Source organism: Nicotiana tomentosiformis, chromosome 10, assembly GCF_000390325.3.
Source record: "Nicotiana tomentosiformis chromosome 10, ASM39032v3, whole genome shotgun sequence".
Taxonomy (NCBI): Eukaryota; Viridiplantae; Streptophyta; class Magnoliopsida; order Solanales; family Solanaceae; genus Nicotiana; species Nicotiana tomentosiformis.
This window is the reverse complement of record NC_090821.1, coordinates 67,647,853-67,667,572: the sequence shown is the minus strand read 5'-3', so window position 1 is coordinate 67,667,572 and position 19,720 is coordinate 67,647,853. Positions and strand designations below refer to the sequence as shown.

At 37.9% G+C, this 19,720-nt stretch overlaps 1 protein-coding gene across 1 annotated transcript; it reads left to right on the top strand.

Annotated features, from left to right (window-relative positions):
• Positions 1-11,474: 11,474 nt before the first annotated feature.
• Positions 11,475-12,050, top strand: LOC138900340 (F-box protein At2g16450-like). Its single transcript, XM_070187068.1, has one exon. It carries the CDS (start codon positions 11,475-11,477, stop codon positions 12,048-12,050), a length of 576 nt encoding a protein of 191 aa, XP_070043169.1.
• The last annotated feature ends 7,670 nt before the right edge of the window (positions 12,051-19,720 follow it).

Here is a 19,720-nt window from a genome sequence, read left to right as displayed (position 1 = left end):
CGGTGTCGGGGGAGAGACACCAGTACAGAGAATTGTTTGCTTGCTTGAAAGTTTTGATTGCTTGGTCCCCCTTAATAATGCTTAAAAAAATAAACCAAAGTTACATGACTAGACCTATGAAAGCTGTAAAATCACACTTAAAGAAAATGCAGCAAAACTACTCTATATTTACATTGAAAATGACTTAGTCTTCTACAAAGCAGCAGCAAGTCCGTTGGCAGCAACTTTGTCTTTAGCATCAGGGTCTGCGCGCGCGGCGCTGTTGGCTTTTGCCTGTGGCTGGGCGCTGGCGATGGCTATCGGTGGGGCGACAGAGGCACCTGCGCGCTTGTCACTTGGATCTGCCGAGACCACGGGGCCGACCGTGGCGACGGGCGTTGGGAGGCTGGCCAGGACGCCACGGGGCACGTCCAAGGGGTCATGGGGCATGGCTGGAAAGCCGCCCATGACATTCTCCCCCACCTCAGTTGGCGACGTCCTCATCGCCTTCCTTGCCAGGTAATCATCAATCAGGCTCTTGTAGGCTTTGAGGTTTGTTCCCCTCTCCCAAGTATTCTCCTCTGCATCACATCCCTGCCATTTCACCAAGAACTCCTGGTGATCTTTTCTTGAGGCGTGAATCACTCGATCATCAAGAATAGCTTCAGCACGCCTTTTCCCGGTTGAATTGGGGCCTCGAATACTTGGTATTGTGAGTTGGCTTCGTGAAGGATCCTCCATATCTTCCCGAAAAGGTTTCAGGAGACTGACATGGAAAACATGATGGATTTTCCACCAAGCTGGGGTATCCACCCGGTATGCAACTTTCCCAATGCGCCTTTCAATGGACAAATGTCCAATATATTTTTGCAATAGGCGAGGGTCATGGACCCCTGCAAACAAGTACCGTTTTGGGATTTTGACCATCACTTTGTCTCCCACCTGGTATTCCACAAAGCGGCGATTCTGATCAGCATGCCTCTTCATCCGCTTTTGGGCTTTGACAAGATAGCTCCGCACTATCTCCAAATTTTGCTTCCATTCTTTTGAGAAGCTAGCAGCCCGAGGAGATTTTGACATGTTTGGTACGTTCACTGTGTGTGGGAGTAGCGGTTGCTGTCCGGTAACAATTTCAAAAGCGCTTTTGTTGGTACTTGAGCTCTTTTGTGAATTGAAACACAGTTGAGCAGCATCCAGAAGCTTCACCCAATTCTTCTGCGATCCGGTCACAAAGTGCCGGAGATATTCCTCTAGCATGCCATTGAATCGCTCCGTCTGGCCATCAGATTGCGGATGAAAACTTGAGCTATGACTCAATTTTGACCCGAGGCACTTAAAGAGTTGGGTCCAAAAATTGCTAGTGAAGCGTGAGTCGCGATCACTAACAATGTCTTTAGGTAAGCCCCAATATTTGACGACATGAGAGAAGAATAGTCGAGCTATATCTTCTGCTGATATATATTGTGGGGCTGCTATAAAGGTAGCATACTTGGAAAACCGATCCAACACAACCAAGATAGTTGTGAGATCTCCGACCTTGGGCAATCCGGTGATGAAGTCCAGGGAAACGCTTTCCCAAGGTCTTTTTGGTACAGCTAGTGGTTCCAAGAGCCCTGCCTGCGTCAAGCGGTCTGACTTATCTTTTTGGCATACTAGACAAGTCTTCACATACTGAGCGACGTCATCGACCATTTGAGGCCAATAATATGCACGGCGAAGTAATGCCATGGTGCGTTCCTCGCCGGGATGACCGGCCCACAAAGTATCGTGGCATTCTGCAAGAAGAGTCCGTCGCAGATCTCCTCCTTTAGGAACATAAAGTCGGTTCCCTTTCACCTTCAGGAACCCATCTTCGGTGTAGAACTGGCGAGTCTTGCCCTGTCCTACCAAATCAACCAAATACTGTGCAGCAGGATCCTTGATGAGTAGATCCTGTATCTGGTCTTTTATGGTGGTGGTTACTTCGCTTCCCTTTAGGGCGGCGAGAACACACATCGATGCTAGATCAGCTCTCCGACTGAGTGCATCAGCAACATGATTGGTCTTTCCACTTCGGTACTCCAGGTTGAAGTGAAATTCCGCTAGGAGTTCCTGCCACCTAGCCTGTCGTCCATTCAGCTTTGGCTGGGTCATGAAATGGCTAACGGCTGTATTGTCTGTCTTGACCACGAATGGGGCTCCCAGTAGATAATGCCTCCAAAGGCGTAAGCAATGAACGACAGCCAATAATTCTTTCTCATGGGCGGCATAGCGTCGCTCTGCATCCTTCAGTTTCCGGCTCTCGTACGCTACGGGATGCCCTTCTTGTAGCAATACTCCACCAAGTGCATAGTCGGAGGCATCCGTTTGTACTTCGAATGGCTTGGCCAAGTCAGGGAGGGCCAAGACTGGGCTACTAGACATAGCCATCTTCAATGCATCAAATGCCTCTGCCCGCTTGGGGGCCCAATCCCACGGGGTGGCCTTCTTGAGAAGTTCTGTCAGCGGCACTGCAATGAGGGAGTAACTTTTCACAAAACGCCGATAGAAGTTGCATAGACCAAGGAACGACCTCAAGGCATGTATATCCTTAGGAGGCGGCCATTCTGTAATGGCCTGAATCTTCTGCTGGTCCATCTTGATCCTCCCTTCCTCGATGACATGTCCGAGGAAGTCAATTTGTTTCTGAGCAAATGAGCACTTGGATAGCTTTGCATATAATTCGTGCTCCCGCAATCGGACTAGGACCTTCCGCAAATGCTCTAGGTGTTCTTCCAGTGTCTGGCTATATACCACAATGTCATCCAAATAAACCACGACGAATTCATCAATGTATTCTCGGAAGACCTGGTTCATCAAGGTGCAAATTGTGGCTGGCGCATTAGTCAAGCCAAAGGGCATAACCAGGAAGTCGTACGACCCATATCTTGTCACACAGGTCGTCTTGTGCTCATCCCCATCTGCAATCCGAACTTGCCAATAACCTGTCCTCAGGTCTATTTTGGTGAATATCGTCGCACCACCCAGTCTATCAAACAAGTCTGCCATTAGCGGAATAGGATACTTGTTTTTCACGGTGATTTTGTTTAGAGCCCGGTAATCCACACAGAGTCGTAAACTACCATCATGTTTCTTTTGGAATAGCACAGGGGACCCATATGGGGACTTGGAGGGCACGATGATCCCTGTGTCTAGCATTTCCGTCAATTGTCTCCGAAGCTCGGAGAGTTCGGGTTGTGACATTCTGTACGGCGCCCGGGCAGGTGGCTTCGCACCCGGCACCAACTCAATCTCATGGTCCACAGTTCGCCTAGGCGGAAGGCGCTTTGGCAGGTCTTGTGGCATGATGTCTTCAAATTCCAGAAGCAACTCCTTCACGGGTGTAGGAATGGGACCCGAGGAGCGTTCTATATCTTCCATGCAGAGGGTAGCCAAGAGCGTGGGTTCATGCCTCTTTACCCCCTTCTTCAATAAAACGGATCGGAGTTCCTGTTTCATGTTTCTAGTATATTAACTCCCAGTGGAAACTCTTAATATGGTAATGCAGAATTACATAAAATATCATTATAATATGTCGTGGTGCTGCTGTCAATTGGAATGTGTATTTGAAGTATGTACTCTGCTCGTCCGTTTGTAGATTGATGCAGATATGCCGCAAATTTTTTAATCACGCAGCTGATATTGATTGTTGCTGAGTTAATGACTTAATTCCATTTATAACCTCAATAAAATTGAATGAGATTGTATGTGGGACCAAAAGTGGTTTGGCATATAAAGTTTGCCTTTTAGTTGTGGTTATAAATAAAGATGTACTAAATCTTTATATGGTTTCAGAAGCAGTTGTATCCTAGTCCTTAATATATGGCCTTTCAATTGGTGTTAGGAAAAAACAAGATATTTAGTGTTGTTGACCAGATTTCAGTTGCTTGAGACTGTTAATAGCTTGTTTGGATGGTTGTTAAATAACGTTTCATAATATATCGTATTGTATTGTTTTGGTGAATACAATGTTTGGATAGATTGTATTATTTTCCGTTGTTTCATGATATCACACACCAATAATATGAAAAATAAACTTGCAACATTACAAAGAAAAAATAAAGTACGAGGTAGAATTATTATATAAAATACGGTAAAGGATAAAATATAATTATTTAATAATAAGGAAGGGCAAGATGAGAGGGAAAATTAAGGTAACGACGCGATCACACTAAACCGGTTGTTACATAAAATGACACTTTTTTATTATTTCATAACAACGGATTAAACGATACGATACAATAAAATTTAAGTAACAATTAAAACATTGTATTTAAAGTAACAATACGATGCAATACATCAACCATCCAAACAAGTCGTAAAGCATCTAATGTTTATTGTACTGTTTGTTTATGCCGAGTTAATTACTTCTGGAAAATTCTGAGTTGCCCCAGAAAAATTAGTTCATGTGAGCCTATGCACAATTAGAAGCATTTTGAACTACCATTTCATTTATTTCGTCCATTTCTCCTTTTTCTACTATAGATAAACGGTATAATATCATAGGAGAAGAGTGCCTATGTTCTCATCCTTAGTGCTTCATGTGGGTAAGAAGCAATCTTGGTTTATAAAGTTATTATTAACTTATTTACTGAAATAACACACATGAACAAAGAGGGGCATAAATAAGATCATGAGTAGGGTTGAAATCTCAGTAATTGATAAAAAATTGTTTGGGATAAGAGGGTTAAAATTCATTAAAGCATTGGTACTATCATTGGATATCAAGTACTAACTTTTTATATATATCTATTTTAAAAGGACAACCAACAAAAACCATAATGTATTTTGCATTATTTTCAGCTTATTGAAACAAATCCTTTCTTCCGGAGGTCAAAATAATCCTAAGCTTTAGATACTTAAGGTAATGTATATCAATGCAGAATAAACACTGGTCGAAACTAAAATGTAATAACCTATAAATTGGTTGACATATATGAGACGAGCAATGTTTACTTCAAAACTAGAAACAAAAACAAATTCTAGAGGATGGGTTTGAGAACGAGCATTGTGCAACTTGACAAAGTAAGGATCATGTCGTATCAAACTGTTCCAAGCTTTAGAAACACACCTAGATCGCACCAGAAACATCGCGGGAAGCCATGTTAATATCTCGAATATCAAATTGTAACCTCTTGGCTATTGAATTGTCACCAACTCTTTTTTTTTTTTTTTTGGATCTTTTCATTTGTGGTGTTTGTTCCAATCTCTGTAAAATTATTTTTGTTGTGGCGATTTTTTTGTGAAGGCTTTATATAATCTCCACGAATATATCAAATTTCAGTTGTTTGAGAAATTATTATGATTCAATACAAATAGTGATTTACTAACTCATGCGTTTTTAATTTTAGTCATTTTTCCACCTTGTTTTTTCCTTCTAAATTGAACCAAATTAAAGTTAAAACTCTAAGAATTTATGCAATTTACGTCAATTTCTAACGTTTATAGTTTGTTGTCCTTTTCTTCTCTCACATTTTTCAACTGCAAAAAAAAAAAAAAAAAAAAAAAAACCAAAGCTAGAGGTCTTCCATTATCTCTTTATGTCTTGCTTGTTACTTTTTCTTTTATCGTATTTGCGCATTTCCTTAATAATTCGTATTTCTATCTTTAGCAAAACCTAACAAAGACTTATATTTATTTGTTCATCATAATTAAGGATATTGATGTTACGCCCCAAACTCAGAGGCTTGTGTGACTAGCATCTAGCGCCCCCAACTAATACTGGGCGAGCCACTAGTCATAACCTCATCTAAGCCTCTCGAACTCCACCGACTCACCGAGCGCGACGTCCCAAATATTCTTGTTCATATATTAAAAATAAAATTTTCCTTGTTCATTTTAGCAAATCAAGAATAAATTATTTATTTTTATTTTTATTATTGATGAGTGATGACAGTCTGTAACGACCCGGTCTATCGTTTCGAGTATTACGACCCCGTTCCTCAATTTACTGCTCAATTTATGCCTTACAATTTATTTATGACTTATCGGGTTAGTTAGTTCGAGTACGGAAGGAATTCGGAATGAAATGAGACACTTAGTCTCATTATTGAAAATTTAAGTTAGTTGACCGAATGTGGACCTATATGTAAAAGATCTCGGATTTGAATTCCGATAATTCCAACAGATCTGTATGGTGATTTTGGACTTAGGAGCGTGTCAGAAAAATTATTTGGAGGTCTATAGTGAAATTAGGCTTGAAATGTCGAAAGTTGAATTTTTGGGAAGTTTGACTGGGTTGACTTTTTGATATCGGGGTCGGAATCCGATTCTGAAAATTTGAATGGCTTTGTTATGTAATTTATGACTTGTGTGCAAAATTTGAAGTCATTCCGGATTGATTTGATATGTTTCGGCACAAGATATAGAATTTGAAAGTTCAAAGTTCATAAATCTTGATTTGAGGTGCGATTCGACGTTTTGATGTTATTTGATGTGATTTGAGGCCTCGAGTAGGTCTGTATTATATTATGGAACGTGTTGGTATATTTGGTTGAGGTTCTGAGGGGCTTGGGGGTGTATTTTTGGATCATTCGTTGAAAGATTAATAAAGTTAAGAAATTTGGGAGTTTGGCCATGGTCAATATCGGGTCAAGACGACCTCTTTTCAGTGTTTTTGAGTGCGCGACCAGGTCCGTAGCATATTTTATGATTGAAATTCGTATATGGTTTGTGTCCGGAAGGTTCCGAATGAGTTTCGGGGTGAGTTTTGAGTGAGTCCGGGCATTTCGACACTCTAATATTGTTCCGACACTTTTGGGGGTACATACCGCACATTTTTGGGTGCTGAGGCGAAGGAGGGGCGCGGACCGCACATAATAGTACGGACCGCAGCAGAATTTCGCTGGCGCGCTTGGAATTTCGCGGACTGCACAATTCTGTGAGCGGCCACGCTCCAGGGAGTTCTGCAGATTCGCTGGTCCGATTTCTGAAGCCTATATCTTTTGATCTATTGTACAGAACGTTTTGGCCAAAATACTAAAGCCTGGTAGTGCAGCCACCAGTTTTTCGCGACCGCAGGACCTATGAGGCGCAACTGCGCTCAAATTTTCGCGGACCGCGAAGTGGGAGATCAGAGGTGCACTATATAAACAGGGTTTAAGGTATTATTTCACATTTTGGATCTAGGAAGCTCGGTTTGTGGCGATTTTTCGTGGATTTTTCAAAAAATTTATCGGGGTAAGTGATTCTAACTTGAATTTGGTAATATACATGAATATATCAATGATTTCATCATGTGATTATTACTTTGAGGTGGAAATTTGGAAAAATTGTACAAATTTCATAAAAATAAATTTTTGAGATTTGAACAATGATTCGGAATCGGATTTGAGTGAAATTAGTATGGTTGAATTCGTAATTGAATGGGTTGTCGGACTTTGTGAGTTTCGTCAGATTTCAAGATGTGGGCCCCACAGGTAATTTTTGGGGCGTAATTTCAGATTTTGTGAAAAATATTAGTATTTTGATATGGAATTAATTCCTATAAATTTTGTGGGCTGAATCAAATTAAGTGTGACTAGATTCGAGCCCTTCGGAAGTTAATACACGCATAATGGGATTTCTGGAGCACTGTTTAGCTTGCTCGGCATTGGATTTGGCTTGTTCGAGGTAAGTAACTCTTCTAGTCTTAGAGCTAAGGGTATGAACTCTGAATATATGTATTTCGTGAATTGTTGGGAGGTGACGCACATGCTAGGTGACAGGCGTGCACTATAGAAATTGCGACATAATTATTTATGTGGAATTTTGTAGTTGAATAATCTTGGCATTTTCCATGCGGTTTATGATTTAAAGAAATTGAGCTGAACAACATATTAAAAATCATGTTAAGGTTATGTGCCAGTATTATTTGGACCCACAGAGGTCATATTCTTGTGATTTATTTGTTTATATTGAAAATTCATACGTAGTCATATTCATTTCATTGCATATCATATCTCATTCTCTATTGTTATTTATTGATGCATGATATCATCATTTTTGGGCTATTCTCATAACATTGTGAGCCCATGAGAAAGAGACTTGAGAGATTGATGACTGAGGGAGGCTGAGGGCCTGATTGTGAGGATATTTTTGGGATCGGGTTGCACGCCACAGCCTGCCATGTTGGCTTTATATATATTATTACTATTATATGGATCGGGGCTGCCCACCTGCAGCAGGCTTTATTAGCTTATTATGGCACGTAAGTTATCCGTGCAGATTTTGATATGATATTATAGCCCACGATTTGTCCGTGCAGCACGTGAGTTGTCTGTGCAGATTATAGCGCTTGGGCTGAAGGAGCCCCTCCGGAGTCTGTACACACCCCAGTGAGAGCAGGTACCTACTGAGTACGAGTGTCGAGTGCCGAGTGATGAGTGACTGGGAGGCATGAGTGATTGTGAGGTATGCCCGAGGGGCTGTTTACGAGTGATTGTGAGGTAAGCCCGAGAGGCTGTATATGAGTGATTGTGAGGTCTGCCCGAGGGGCTGTTTATGATTTTATCACTGAGTTGTATAGCATTGGCATGTACACATGACATACAAGCATAGAGATGTATTTTTCTCATGCTATACAACATCACATCATTCATGATTTCTCACATATTTTGACAAATGGGCATAGTGATGCAATTTTTTTACACGGGTTATCCGGAAGGAAATGAAATATCTTATTTATTATTGAAAAGATTTTGGGTCGTGACACAGTCCATGTTTTATCTGAGTGAAAATATTTTTTCTCCTCCACTCACTACTAAAAAACTGGCTAATTTCGTCCAGGAAAACCGACCGAAATCGGTCGGAAATTGAGAAAAAGCGATCGATTTCCGACCGCTTTTAATTAGTCGGAAACATGATGGTCGCTAAGGTGTTTCGACCGAAATCGATCAAAAATTTCAATGCGTTGACTGACAGTCAAACTACATTTACCGACCGAAATCAGTCATTATTAATTGTTTTTTTTTAATTTTCAAAATACCGACCGAAATCGGTCGGAATTAATTAATTTTTTTTAATTTATTTTTCAGATACCGACCGAAATCGGTCAGAATTATAAATATATAATAATTATAGAAATCTTCCATATATATATGTTTTTGTATCACATGTATACTCCTCAGCTCGAGATATCATAGCACCACAATATTATATCTTATTACTATATTATTAATTAGTACTAGTATATATTATCATTATTATTTTATTGAATTCTAATTCTAAATATAGAATATTAAATCTTATTACTTAGAACTAACTACAACCCTTCCTATATTTGCTTATTTTTTATTAGTCCACAATTGTTGGACTCTATGCATCAAAGCTCAACTTATAAGATGGAAAAGCTCACATCTTTCAGCCGATGTGGGACAAGAGTATTTCCCAATTTCCGACCGAAATTGATCGGAATTTTTGAAAAATTTTAATGAAAAATTATTTTTCCATTTCAGCCGATGTGGGACAAGAACATAATTTCACATTCCGACAGAAATCGGTCGGAATTTTGAAAACTTTTAATAAAAAATTATTTTCCCATGGAAAAACCCACTACTTCTCTTCCCATGGAATATTTATTTACTAATCTATCCATTTTATTATTTGTTGTTTCTTTCTTTTTTATAAAAAAAAGAGTGCATTAAATAAGGATTCCATAAATCAATAAAAAATTATTTCAAGTGAATAAAATTATGATTACATTTTAATGTAAAAATATGCTTAGTTATTGTTTCTAAAATTTCATTTATAATCCTTAAATAACACATTAATTATTTTATATAAAAAAATATATTAACTAACCAGAATTAAATATATCGTACATTGGTTAAGTAATTGGTATATAAGCTATAAGCTATATTCAATATATATATCACATGGCAGCAACTTTACCAGTTACACCAAGGCTCCCCTTCAAAACTATTATCTTTTAATTGTACTATTTTTCTTAACACTTTAAATTCATAAAATAAATCTAAACCATCAATATCAGATTGATTATTATGCTCTAAGGAACACTCAAGATTAAAGCAGTATTTTTTCCAAATTTTCATTATCTGGTGATCTCAGGTTTTTGCGCTAAATAGAAAACAAAAAATATATTCACATGCTTCGAATTGTTCAAATCTATTTTGAAGTGAAAAAATAGTCTTGTTTACTATGTATAAATAGTAATTAACTCTGAAGGACTCTTCAAGAGATTTCAATATCAATAACGTCAAATTAGTTTTTTCTATATATCACACGTTACTTACAAAGTTCGGGTTTGATTTTCATTTCAGATGCAATTTTCTTGGTAGAAATCATATCAGTTGTAAATCCTTTTACTGCTTAAGCTTTTAAGACATAAGTTTTAAATTTTTTTTTCTTAAACTCTGTGATGAGTCAAACAATCTAATCTAAATTGAAATGTGGGGCCTAAAGCAGTTGATTTACCTGCTTTAGGGTAGAGCCGCCCCTGGGGGTAAGGTCTGCGTACACACTACCCTCCCCAGAACCCAGTACTAGGATTTCAGTAGGTCGTTGTTGTTGTTGTTGTTATATATTCGATATATATATATATCTTAAGATGTACATATAGTATATTCGATAGGCTATATTCGATATATATCTTAAGATGTATATATAGTAATATATATATATATATCTTAAGATGTATATATAGTAATATATAATATATAGTAATATATATATATCTTAAGATGTATATATAGTATATAGTATAGTATAGCATATATACTAAGTGTATAGTATATAAGCTATATTCGATATATATATATATATATATATGAGCTATATATATCGAATATAAGCTACATTCGATATTAAATATTGAATATTAAAATTGGATCTTAAATCAATTAAATATTATGTACATATATATATATATATATATCAATTAAGTATTAAATATTATTTATTTAAAAGCTATTTATATAAAGGTTGAAAAAAATCGACCGACTTCGGTCGGTAATATTATTAAAATTATATTTTATTATTTAAAATTGTTTTTCCGACCGAACTCGGTCGAAAATATTTAATTATAACTTATTCCTGTTGGTATATATAATTTTTGTTAGGGCGGGAAATCATAATTTCAAATATTCCGACCGATTTCGGTCGGTTTTTTTTCCGACTGACGTCGGTCGGTATTCTTTGGACGAATTTTGCCAGTTTTCTAATAGTGACTACATATTCCTAGTTTTTTTTTGGGTGAAGAAAATAGGTAGCCAACTCTAATATTGTTTTGCGGCTAAAACGAATCCAACTCAACTAACTCAAATATATTGAAAACTTGCGGCTAAAATCCTAGTAGGAATCCAACTCAAATATATATGGAAAACTTGGGCTAAAATCCAGTCAGCACTTGATGGCCGGCCGGTTACCAAGTTATTTATAACCAAATAGTACTAGGGTTAATTTCTCAACTTTGTTATGAGTGTAGAGAACAAAGAGACGCATAGCGTAGCGTAACGTGAGGCTTCTCATATAGCACAAACATGGAAGGAACCCTCAGTGAAGTAACAATTACTACCACCAAAAAGCGGCGGATGGAGGAGAAGCGTGGATTTGCAAGGGACATGATATTCGAGGTATTAACATGGCTTCCGGCGAAATCTCTGATGCGATTCAGGTGTGTTTCTAAAGCTTGGAACAGTTTCATACGACATGATCCCCACTTTGTCAAGTTGCACAATGCTCGTTCTCAAACCCGTCCTCTTGCCAGCCGCCTCTTATTTGAAATAGGAACACGCCATCGTGAAGTTGTAGAAAGCACTTCCAATTTCCCAACACAACTTGAAGGATTCTCTTTACAGCTCGCACGTCCTCGTCATTATTTCGACTTTAATGAAATTACTATTTGCTCAAATCATTGCAATGGCCTTGTTTGTTTCTATAACCGTAAAGATACTCAAAGTTACTTGTATAATGTCACCACCGGTGAGATAAAAGCTTTACCATCTTCTCTGAGGCTTCCGAAAGGATCTGGTCCTACGTTGTTTCTGGGATTTGATCAAGCCACGGAAAGATACAAATTGCTTCATGTTATTTCATATTTCACACATCTGTTCTAGTATTCTAAGGTCTTGCCAAAGGGCAATGCAGAACAAGTGTGTTGTTTTAGTCTCAAAATTTTCCATACATTATGCACCTATTGATGAATATCAATCCCTTTCCTGAAAGAAAACACTAATGAAGTAGCAAAGTGCAAAATAATCTTTAGATCTAGGAAAATTATAATCCATTGAATGCAATGAATCACATAACCACTGCAATTTAAGATCAGGGGCATTCACTTGTAAAATCTTTTCATTCTTTACTAAAGAAAATCCTTGTCTAACCCAAAATGAGCTTTTCAATTTATAGTACAACACAGGCAATGTTATTCGGGTATCTATATTGCAATGGTGCACTTTAAAACAAACTGACTTTGCCTGCCTCATTTTGGTCACCATTTAATAACAGCTCTTGAATGTCTATAAACCAATATACAGTATCATATTCATAATTGGAACATTTGTAGGAAAACAAAGAAACTAAAGGAAATAAAACAATAGAACTCTTACCTGAAATCCAGCTTCTTTCACTACAACACCAACAACAATAACGGGGTAGAGAGACTGTTTCCGATAGACCATCGGCTCCCTCTCTCCAAGAATTCCCCACCTTGATCTTGGGGTGACTCGAACTCACAACTTCTTGATTGGAAGTGAATGGTGCTTACCACTAGAACAACTCACTCTTGTGTACCACTAGAAATCCAGCTTCTTTGACTGCCTTATGAAAATAGAATTTCAGAAGTGGAACTAATGTCGGAGCAGCCTTTTCACGCATTAACATCACTTGTTTAACTCAACATTAAGCAAAAGGTTTCACTCAATAACATATGAAATATGAAAAAAAATTAAAATACCAACCTGGAAAATTTATGGGTAGAACCCTTCCTTCAACTCATCAGCATAGCAGCACAACATATAAAAAGTTGTATCCTTCTCCTCTACCTTTTTATGACTATTCTTTTATCCCCTAAGTTATACTCTTTCTGTTCTAGTTTAGGTGAACTTATTTCCTTTTTGGTCCGTTCAAAAAAAAATGACCACTTTCTAAATTTGTAAATAATTTAGCTTAAACTTACAATTCTACCCTTAACGAGAAGTTTTTATAACCACACAAATACTCTGGCCCTTTTTTGATTTGTTTAGGACCACAAATTCCAAAAGTTTTCATTATTTTCTTAAACTCCATGTCCAGTTAAACAAGTTCACATAAATTGGAACGGAGGGTGTAGTTAAATTAAAAAATAAATAGATCAGGTCATAGACATTGAAGACATGTCCTCAAGATCGTTTCATATGAAAACTAATGAATGTAATGGAGAACTATAGTGTTTGCTATATTCGATCAACTTGATACAGAAGTAGGTAGCTTTTGATCTCCTCAAAGGTTCTTTCATATGAAAATTAATGAATATAGGAAAAGCTTTTAAATAAATTCTATCAGAGAACATCAATTGCTAACGCAAAAGATGTATGCCCCATCTTAGTTTTGTACTAACCTTTGAAACTATACTAAACAGGGAAATATGCATATATCATATTTAGTAGTAAGGGTGTACAAATGAAACAGATAAATCGTATCAACCCGATAATTCGAGTCAAATCGAGAAAACAAATCCGACTATGGTTTGGTTTGATTTGGTTTGGTGTTGAAAAAATAAATCCGACCTTATTTGGTTTGGTTTGGTTTTAACTAAAAAAGGTCAAACCGAAACCAAACCAACCCAACATTATATGTATAGAAATTTTAAATATATTTAATACATAAAAATATTTATGGTAGTGTAGTTTATAAAAATATTCAGGTTCTGCACAAAAAGTGCAGCAAGTGTAGCATGAGTACGTAGACAATGTGTACCCAGTAAGTATCAAGCCTAATCTCGAAGAGGTAGAGACGAGATGGTCGACTTTGACACTCACTAAGGGTCAATAATATTAAATAAAATAAAAATAAAAATATTTAAATCGACATGGTTCACAGAGTTAACAATAATTTTATTTACGGCCGTTTTATTTAACCAGCAGAAATAATTAAATACCTTCAGATGCAACAATTTCCAATCTATTAATTAAATTCACAAGATGCAATTAAAATATCAAGGTATCGTGTAATTATTATTATTATTATTAAGCACGATTTCTACCGAGGTCGTACGGCCCGATCCAGAGTATCGTGTACACTGCCGAGGGACGTGCGACGCGATCCATAGATGCATTTATACTACCGAGGCGTTCGGCCTGCTCCACAAGAAAGGAGGACATTTTCTTACGTATCTCCGGAATAAGAGTATATTTATTATAAGATTAATTCGAGAGGATGAGCAATTATTTTAATAATTAATTAATTTAAACAGAAAATTAAGTATATAAGATTTCCATCTTTTTACTATCTTTCCCTAACAATTCACAATATATATTACAAATAATTTAATTAAATAAAGAATACAATTTACACACATAATTCATGATTTGAGTCCTAAACTACCCGGACTTTAGCATAAGTATTAGCTACGTACGGACTCTCGTTACCTCGTGCGTACGTAGCCCCCACACTTAGCAACAATTATTAATTTAATCACCTATGGGGTAATTTTCCCTCACAAGATTAGATAAGAGACTTATCTCAACTTGCTCCAATTTAAATCACTAGTAGGCCTTTTTTCCTCGATTATCCAACTCTGTATGGCTCGAATCTAGCCAAAATAATTCGATACAATCACTAAAAATTATAGGAATCAATTTCATAAGAAAATACTATATTTTTCAATAAAAATCCAAAATTAACTCAAAAATTATCCATGGAGCCCACGTCTCGGAATCCGGTGAAAGTTATGAAATATGAACGCCCACTCAACCACGAGTCTACCCATACAAAAATTAATAAATTCCGATAACAATTCAGCCCTCAAATCTATCCAAGAGGGTTTTTCAAACTTTTCCAACTTAATTCAACAATTAAATGATAAAAACAGTGATGAATTCGGGTAATTTAACTAATATTGAGTTAAGAACACTTACCCCGTTATTTTCTTTGAAAATCTCCCAAACCTGACCTCAATCCGAGCTCCAAATCGGTAAAAATAGAAAATGGGACGAAGTCCTATTTTTAGAACTTAAACTCTCTGCCCAGTGATTTCTTCTATGCGATCGCGAACTTCCTCACGCGATCGCATAGCACAAATTCTTACTGCCCAAAAATAAACCTACGCGATCGCGGAAATGTCCACGCGATTGCGAAGTTCAAACTTACAGGCCTACGCGATCGCAAACCAATTCACGCGATCGTGAAGCACAAAAATATCACTGCCTCAAACAAGCCTACGCGATCGCAAACGAACTTATGCGATCGCATATAAGAAAATCAGAAGAAAAATACCAGCAGCTATCAGGAATCTCCCAAAAGCCAAAAATGATCCGTTAGCCGTCTGAAACTCACCCGAGCCCCTCGGGGCCTCAACCAAATACACCAACAAGTCCTAAAATATCATACGAACTTAGTCGAAACCTCAAATCACATCAAACAACGCTAAAACCATGAATCATACTCCAATTCAAGCTTAACGAAACTTAAAATTTTCAACTTCTACATTCGGTGCCGAAACCTATCAAATCAAGTTCGATTGACTTCAAATTTTGCACACAAGTCATAAATGACACAACAGAGCTATGAAAATTTTCGGAACTGGATTCCGACTCCAGTATCAAAAAGTCAAACGACTGGTGGAGTAACTAGTGCGGTAATCATAGGCTGGTGACCCTGCTGCACTAGTCTATCCCGAAGCCTGGGGCAAAATCTCCGCATGTGACTGGGATCCCCACACTTGTAACAACTCTTAGGTGAGATGGGTTGCTGGCTAAGAATCTGGCCCTGGTGACCTGAATACTAGGGGTGTACATGGATCGGGTTGGTTCGGTTTTTATCAAAACCAAACCAACTATATCGATTTGGATTGGTTCGGTTTTGTCGGGGTTTTCGAATTTTTTGTTACTTAAATATTATTTCAATCTTACTTTGTTAAATATTTGATAAATAATATATATTTAGTAAAAATATAAAAAATTGCTAAACATATTATCGATTAAAATATTCTTATGAGAGAATTCTATTAGTAACACATAATAGTTATTTTTTTAGTCGTCTGGCAATAATTTTTCGTTGATGTACACTTTCAGGTTAACCGAATTTAGTAATTAAACATAAAAATCAGTATGATACATAAATATTAACAATCACTTCACATTCGAAAAAGATATAAGAATTTAATATATCTTAACATATGATATGAATATGGAAGAACAAAGAGATAAACGCATTTCAGTAACACTTGATAAGAAAGTGATCATACAACCCATTATTTAAGGTCAATAAATATGGAGCACTTCATATTCTATTAAAATTTATATCCCGCAAGAGAATCCCAAATATTTCTAGACATTTTTTAAAGAAATTTTTGTATAAAATCTTAAAAGTATATATAAAAATTATATATTTATATGTCGGGTTAGTTCGGATTTTTTTTACTCAATACCAAACTAAATCAAACCAAATCAAGTTGGGTTTTTTAATCGGTTTGGTTTGACTTTTCGGTTCGGTTTGTACACCCCTACTGAATACCCACTGGAAGAACCCTGAATTGCCGGTGGGCGATATAAACTCTCTCGCATAACACTGAAATAAGGTCGCACTGGAGGACCCCGATGAGGCGGTGATGCTGGATATGGGGGCCTACTGGACTGCCCTCTCACAAACTGACCTTTACCCCCAGACGGAGCACCTCTGAACTTTCCAGAATACCTAAACCGCTTATCTCTCATAACCTGCTCTCGGCTACGCTGACGCACACCCCCAATCCTCCGCGCTATCTTCACGACTAGCTCATAAGAAGTACCTATCTCAACCTCTCGAGCCATAGTGGCCTGAATTCCCGTATGTAAACCCGCAACAAACCTCCGCACTCTCTCCGCCTCAGTAGGGAGTATCATAAGTGCATGGCGAGATAACTCAGATAACCTCGCCTCATAATCGGTCAGTGACATCTGACCTTGCTGGAGCTGCTCAAACTAAAACCGCAACTCTTCCCTGTGGGGGGTGGAATATACCTATCCAGGAAGATACGAGTGAACCTGTTCCAAGTCATGGGAGGAAAATATGCTGGTCTGCCAAGAAGATAAGACTTCCACCATCTACGGGCTCTGCCCTTTAGCTGAAAAGTAGCAAAGTCTACCCCATGAGACTCCAATATCCTCATGTTGTGCAGTCCGTCCCTTCACCGATCAATGAAGTCATGGGGATCCTCATGCCACTCACCCTCAAAGACAGGAGGATGTAGTCTAGTCCATTTGTCCAATAGGTTTTACGGATCAGCGGCTGCAGCTAGCCTGGGCTCAGGTGTAGCTGCTGCCACTGGTTGGGCTCCACCCATGGGTAGTGCATCCTGAGTCTGATATACAGCAGTTGCCTGCCCATGAGCCTGTGCGGTCGGAGTCTGGGATCCCCACCCACCTGAGATGTGGCTGGGTCTGCCGAAAATAAATCGGCCTGGGTCATAGTGTCCATGAACCGCAACATACGACCCATGGCATTCTGGAATCCCAATGCAGATGTGAAATCCACCGGAGCTGGCTCTGCCACAGACACCTCACCTTGTTCCTCAATAATGGGATTCTCTGCTGGACCCACTGGCGATATAACTGGAACAGTCGTGGGACGTCCTCGTCCTCTACCACGGACCGGAGCCCTCCCTCGGCCTCTAACAGCAGGGTGAGTAGCTCTTCCCTGGTCTGGAACCTCATTAGAGCGCGTTCTCACTATCTGTGAGAGAGTAAGAGAAATATATTTAGTACTACATGAATTACACGGTGGAAAATGAAGAAAGGTAGTTTCCTAACACCCTATAGCCTCTCGAAGATAAGTACAAACGTCTCCGTATTGATCCACAAGACTCTATTAGGCCCGCTCATAACTTGTGGGGCCTATGTGAACCTAGTGCTCTAATACCATGTTGTCACGACCCAATTTCTCCTAAAGGTCGTGATGGCGCCCAACACTACAGCTAGGCAAGCCAACTAGTAATTTAAATACATATTCAATTCTTTTAAAATTATCCGAATAATTAAACTATTCTTACTTGCAAGAATTTAGACAATATGAAAAGATTTAGTAAATTAAAATAATCAAGAACATAATTAAATCCAAACATTCTACTAGTGCGTGTGCCAAGACCTGGTGACACAAGTGTATGCGCATCTAGTAGATTTTACAAAATTATAAATACTCTTTGAAAGGAAATAGACAGAATAAAATTCCCCAAAAAGGCACCAGTTGCTGCAGAACGGCTCAGAAAGCAGCTCACTACTAAGCCTCTGGATAACGCGGGTGCGCGCCGATAGGTCCAACGATAGCACCTGTCGATAGGTCCTGCACAAAAAGTGCAGCAAGTGTAGCATGAGTACGTAGACCATGTGTACCTAGTAAGTATCAAGCCTAATCTCGAAGAGATAGAGACGGGATGGTCGATTTTGACACTCACTAAGAGTCAATAATAATAAATAAAATAGAAATAGAAATATTTAAATCGACATGGTTCACATAGTTAACAATAATTTTATTTACGGCCGTTTTATTTAACCAGCAGAAATAATTAAATTCCTTCAGACGCAACAATTTCCAATCTATTAATTAAATTCACAAGATGCAATTAAAATATCAAGGTATCGTGTAATTATTATTATTATTAGGCACGATTTCTATCGAGGTCGTACGACCCGATCCAGAGTATCGTGTACACTGCCGCGGGACGTGCGACACGATCCATAGATGCATTTATACTACCGAGGCGTTCGGCGCGCTCCTCAAGAAAGGAGGAAATTTTTTTTAACAATTAATTAATTTAAACAGAAAATTAAGTATATAAGATTTCCATCTTTTACTATCTTTCCCTAACAATTCACAATATATATTACAAATAATTTAATTAAATAAAGAATACAATTTACACACGTAATTCATGATTTGAGTCCTAAACTACCCGGACTTTATCATAAATAGCAGTTACGTACGGACTCTCGTCACCTCGTGCGTACGTAGCCCCCACACTTAGCAACAATTATTAATTTAATCACATATGGGGTAATTTTTCCTCACAAGATTAGACAAGAGACTTATCTCAACTTGCTCCAATTTAAATCACTAGTAGGCCTTTTTCCCTCGATTATCCAACTCTGTATGGCTCGAATCTAGCCAAAATAATTCGATACAATCACTAAAAATTATGGTTATATTTCACTAATCTATGATTCATTTCATCATTTAATTTCGGATTTAGGTTTAAAAATTGGAGAAAATGGGAAGAAGTTCTTCAACTAAGATGTTTGGGTTTTGATTGAGATTTTGACATCGGATTTAGTTAATTTTGGTACGAGTGAACTCATGAGTGAATGTGTGTTCATAATTTATGACTTTTACCCGATTCCGAGACGTGGGCCCGGGAAGACATTTTGGGGCGATTTTTCTAATTTCTTGATTTAGTTTTGATTTCATTAATTAGATTAATTTCTTATAGTTGTATTTATAGTATATAATTAATTTTGGCTAGATTTGGGCCATTCAGAGTCGGATATTCATGGAAAAGGCATTGTTACCGATTGATTGAGCTTGGTTCGAGGTAAGTGGCTTGTCTAACCTTGTG

Coding starts and splice junctions, on each gene's coding strand:
- LOC138900340 (XM_070187068.1), top strand. CDS start 11,475: ATGGAAGGAACCCTCAGTGAAGTAACAATTACTACCACCAAAAAGCGG.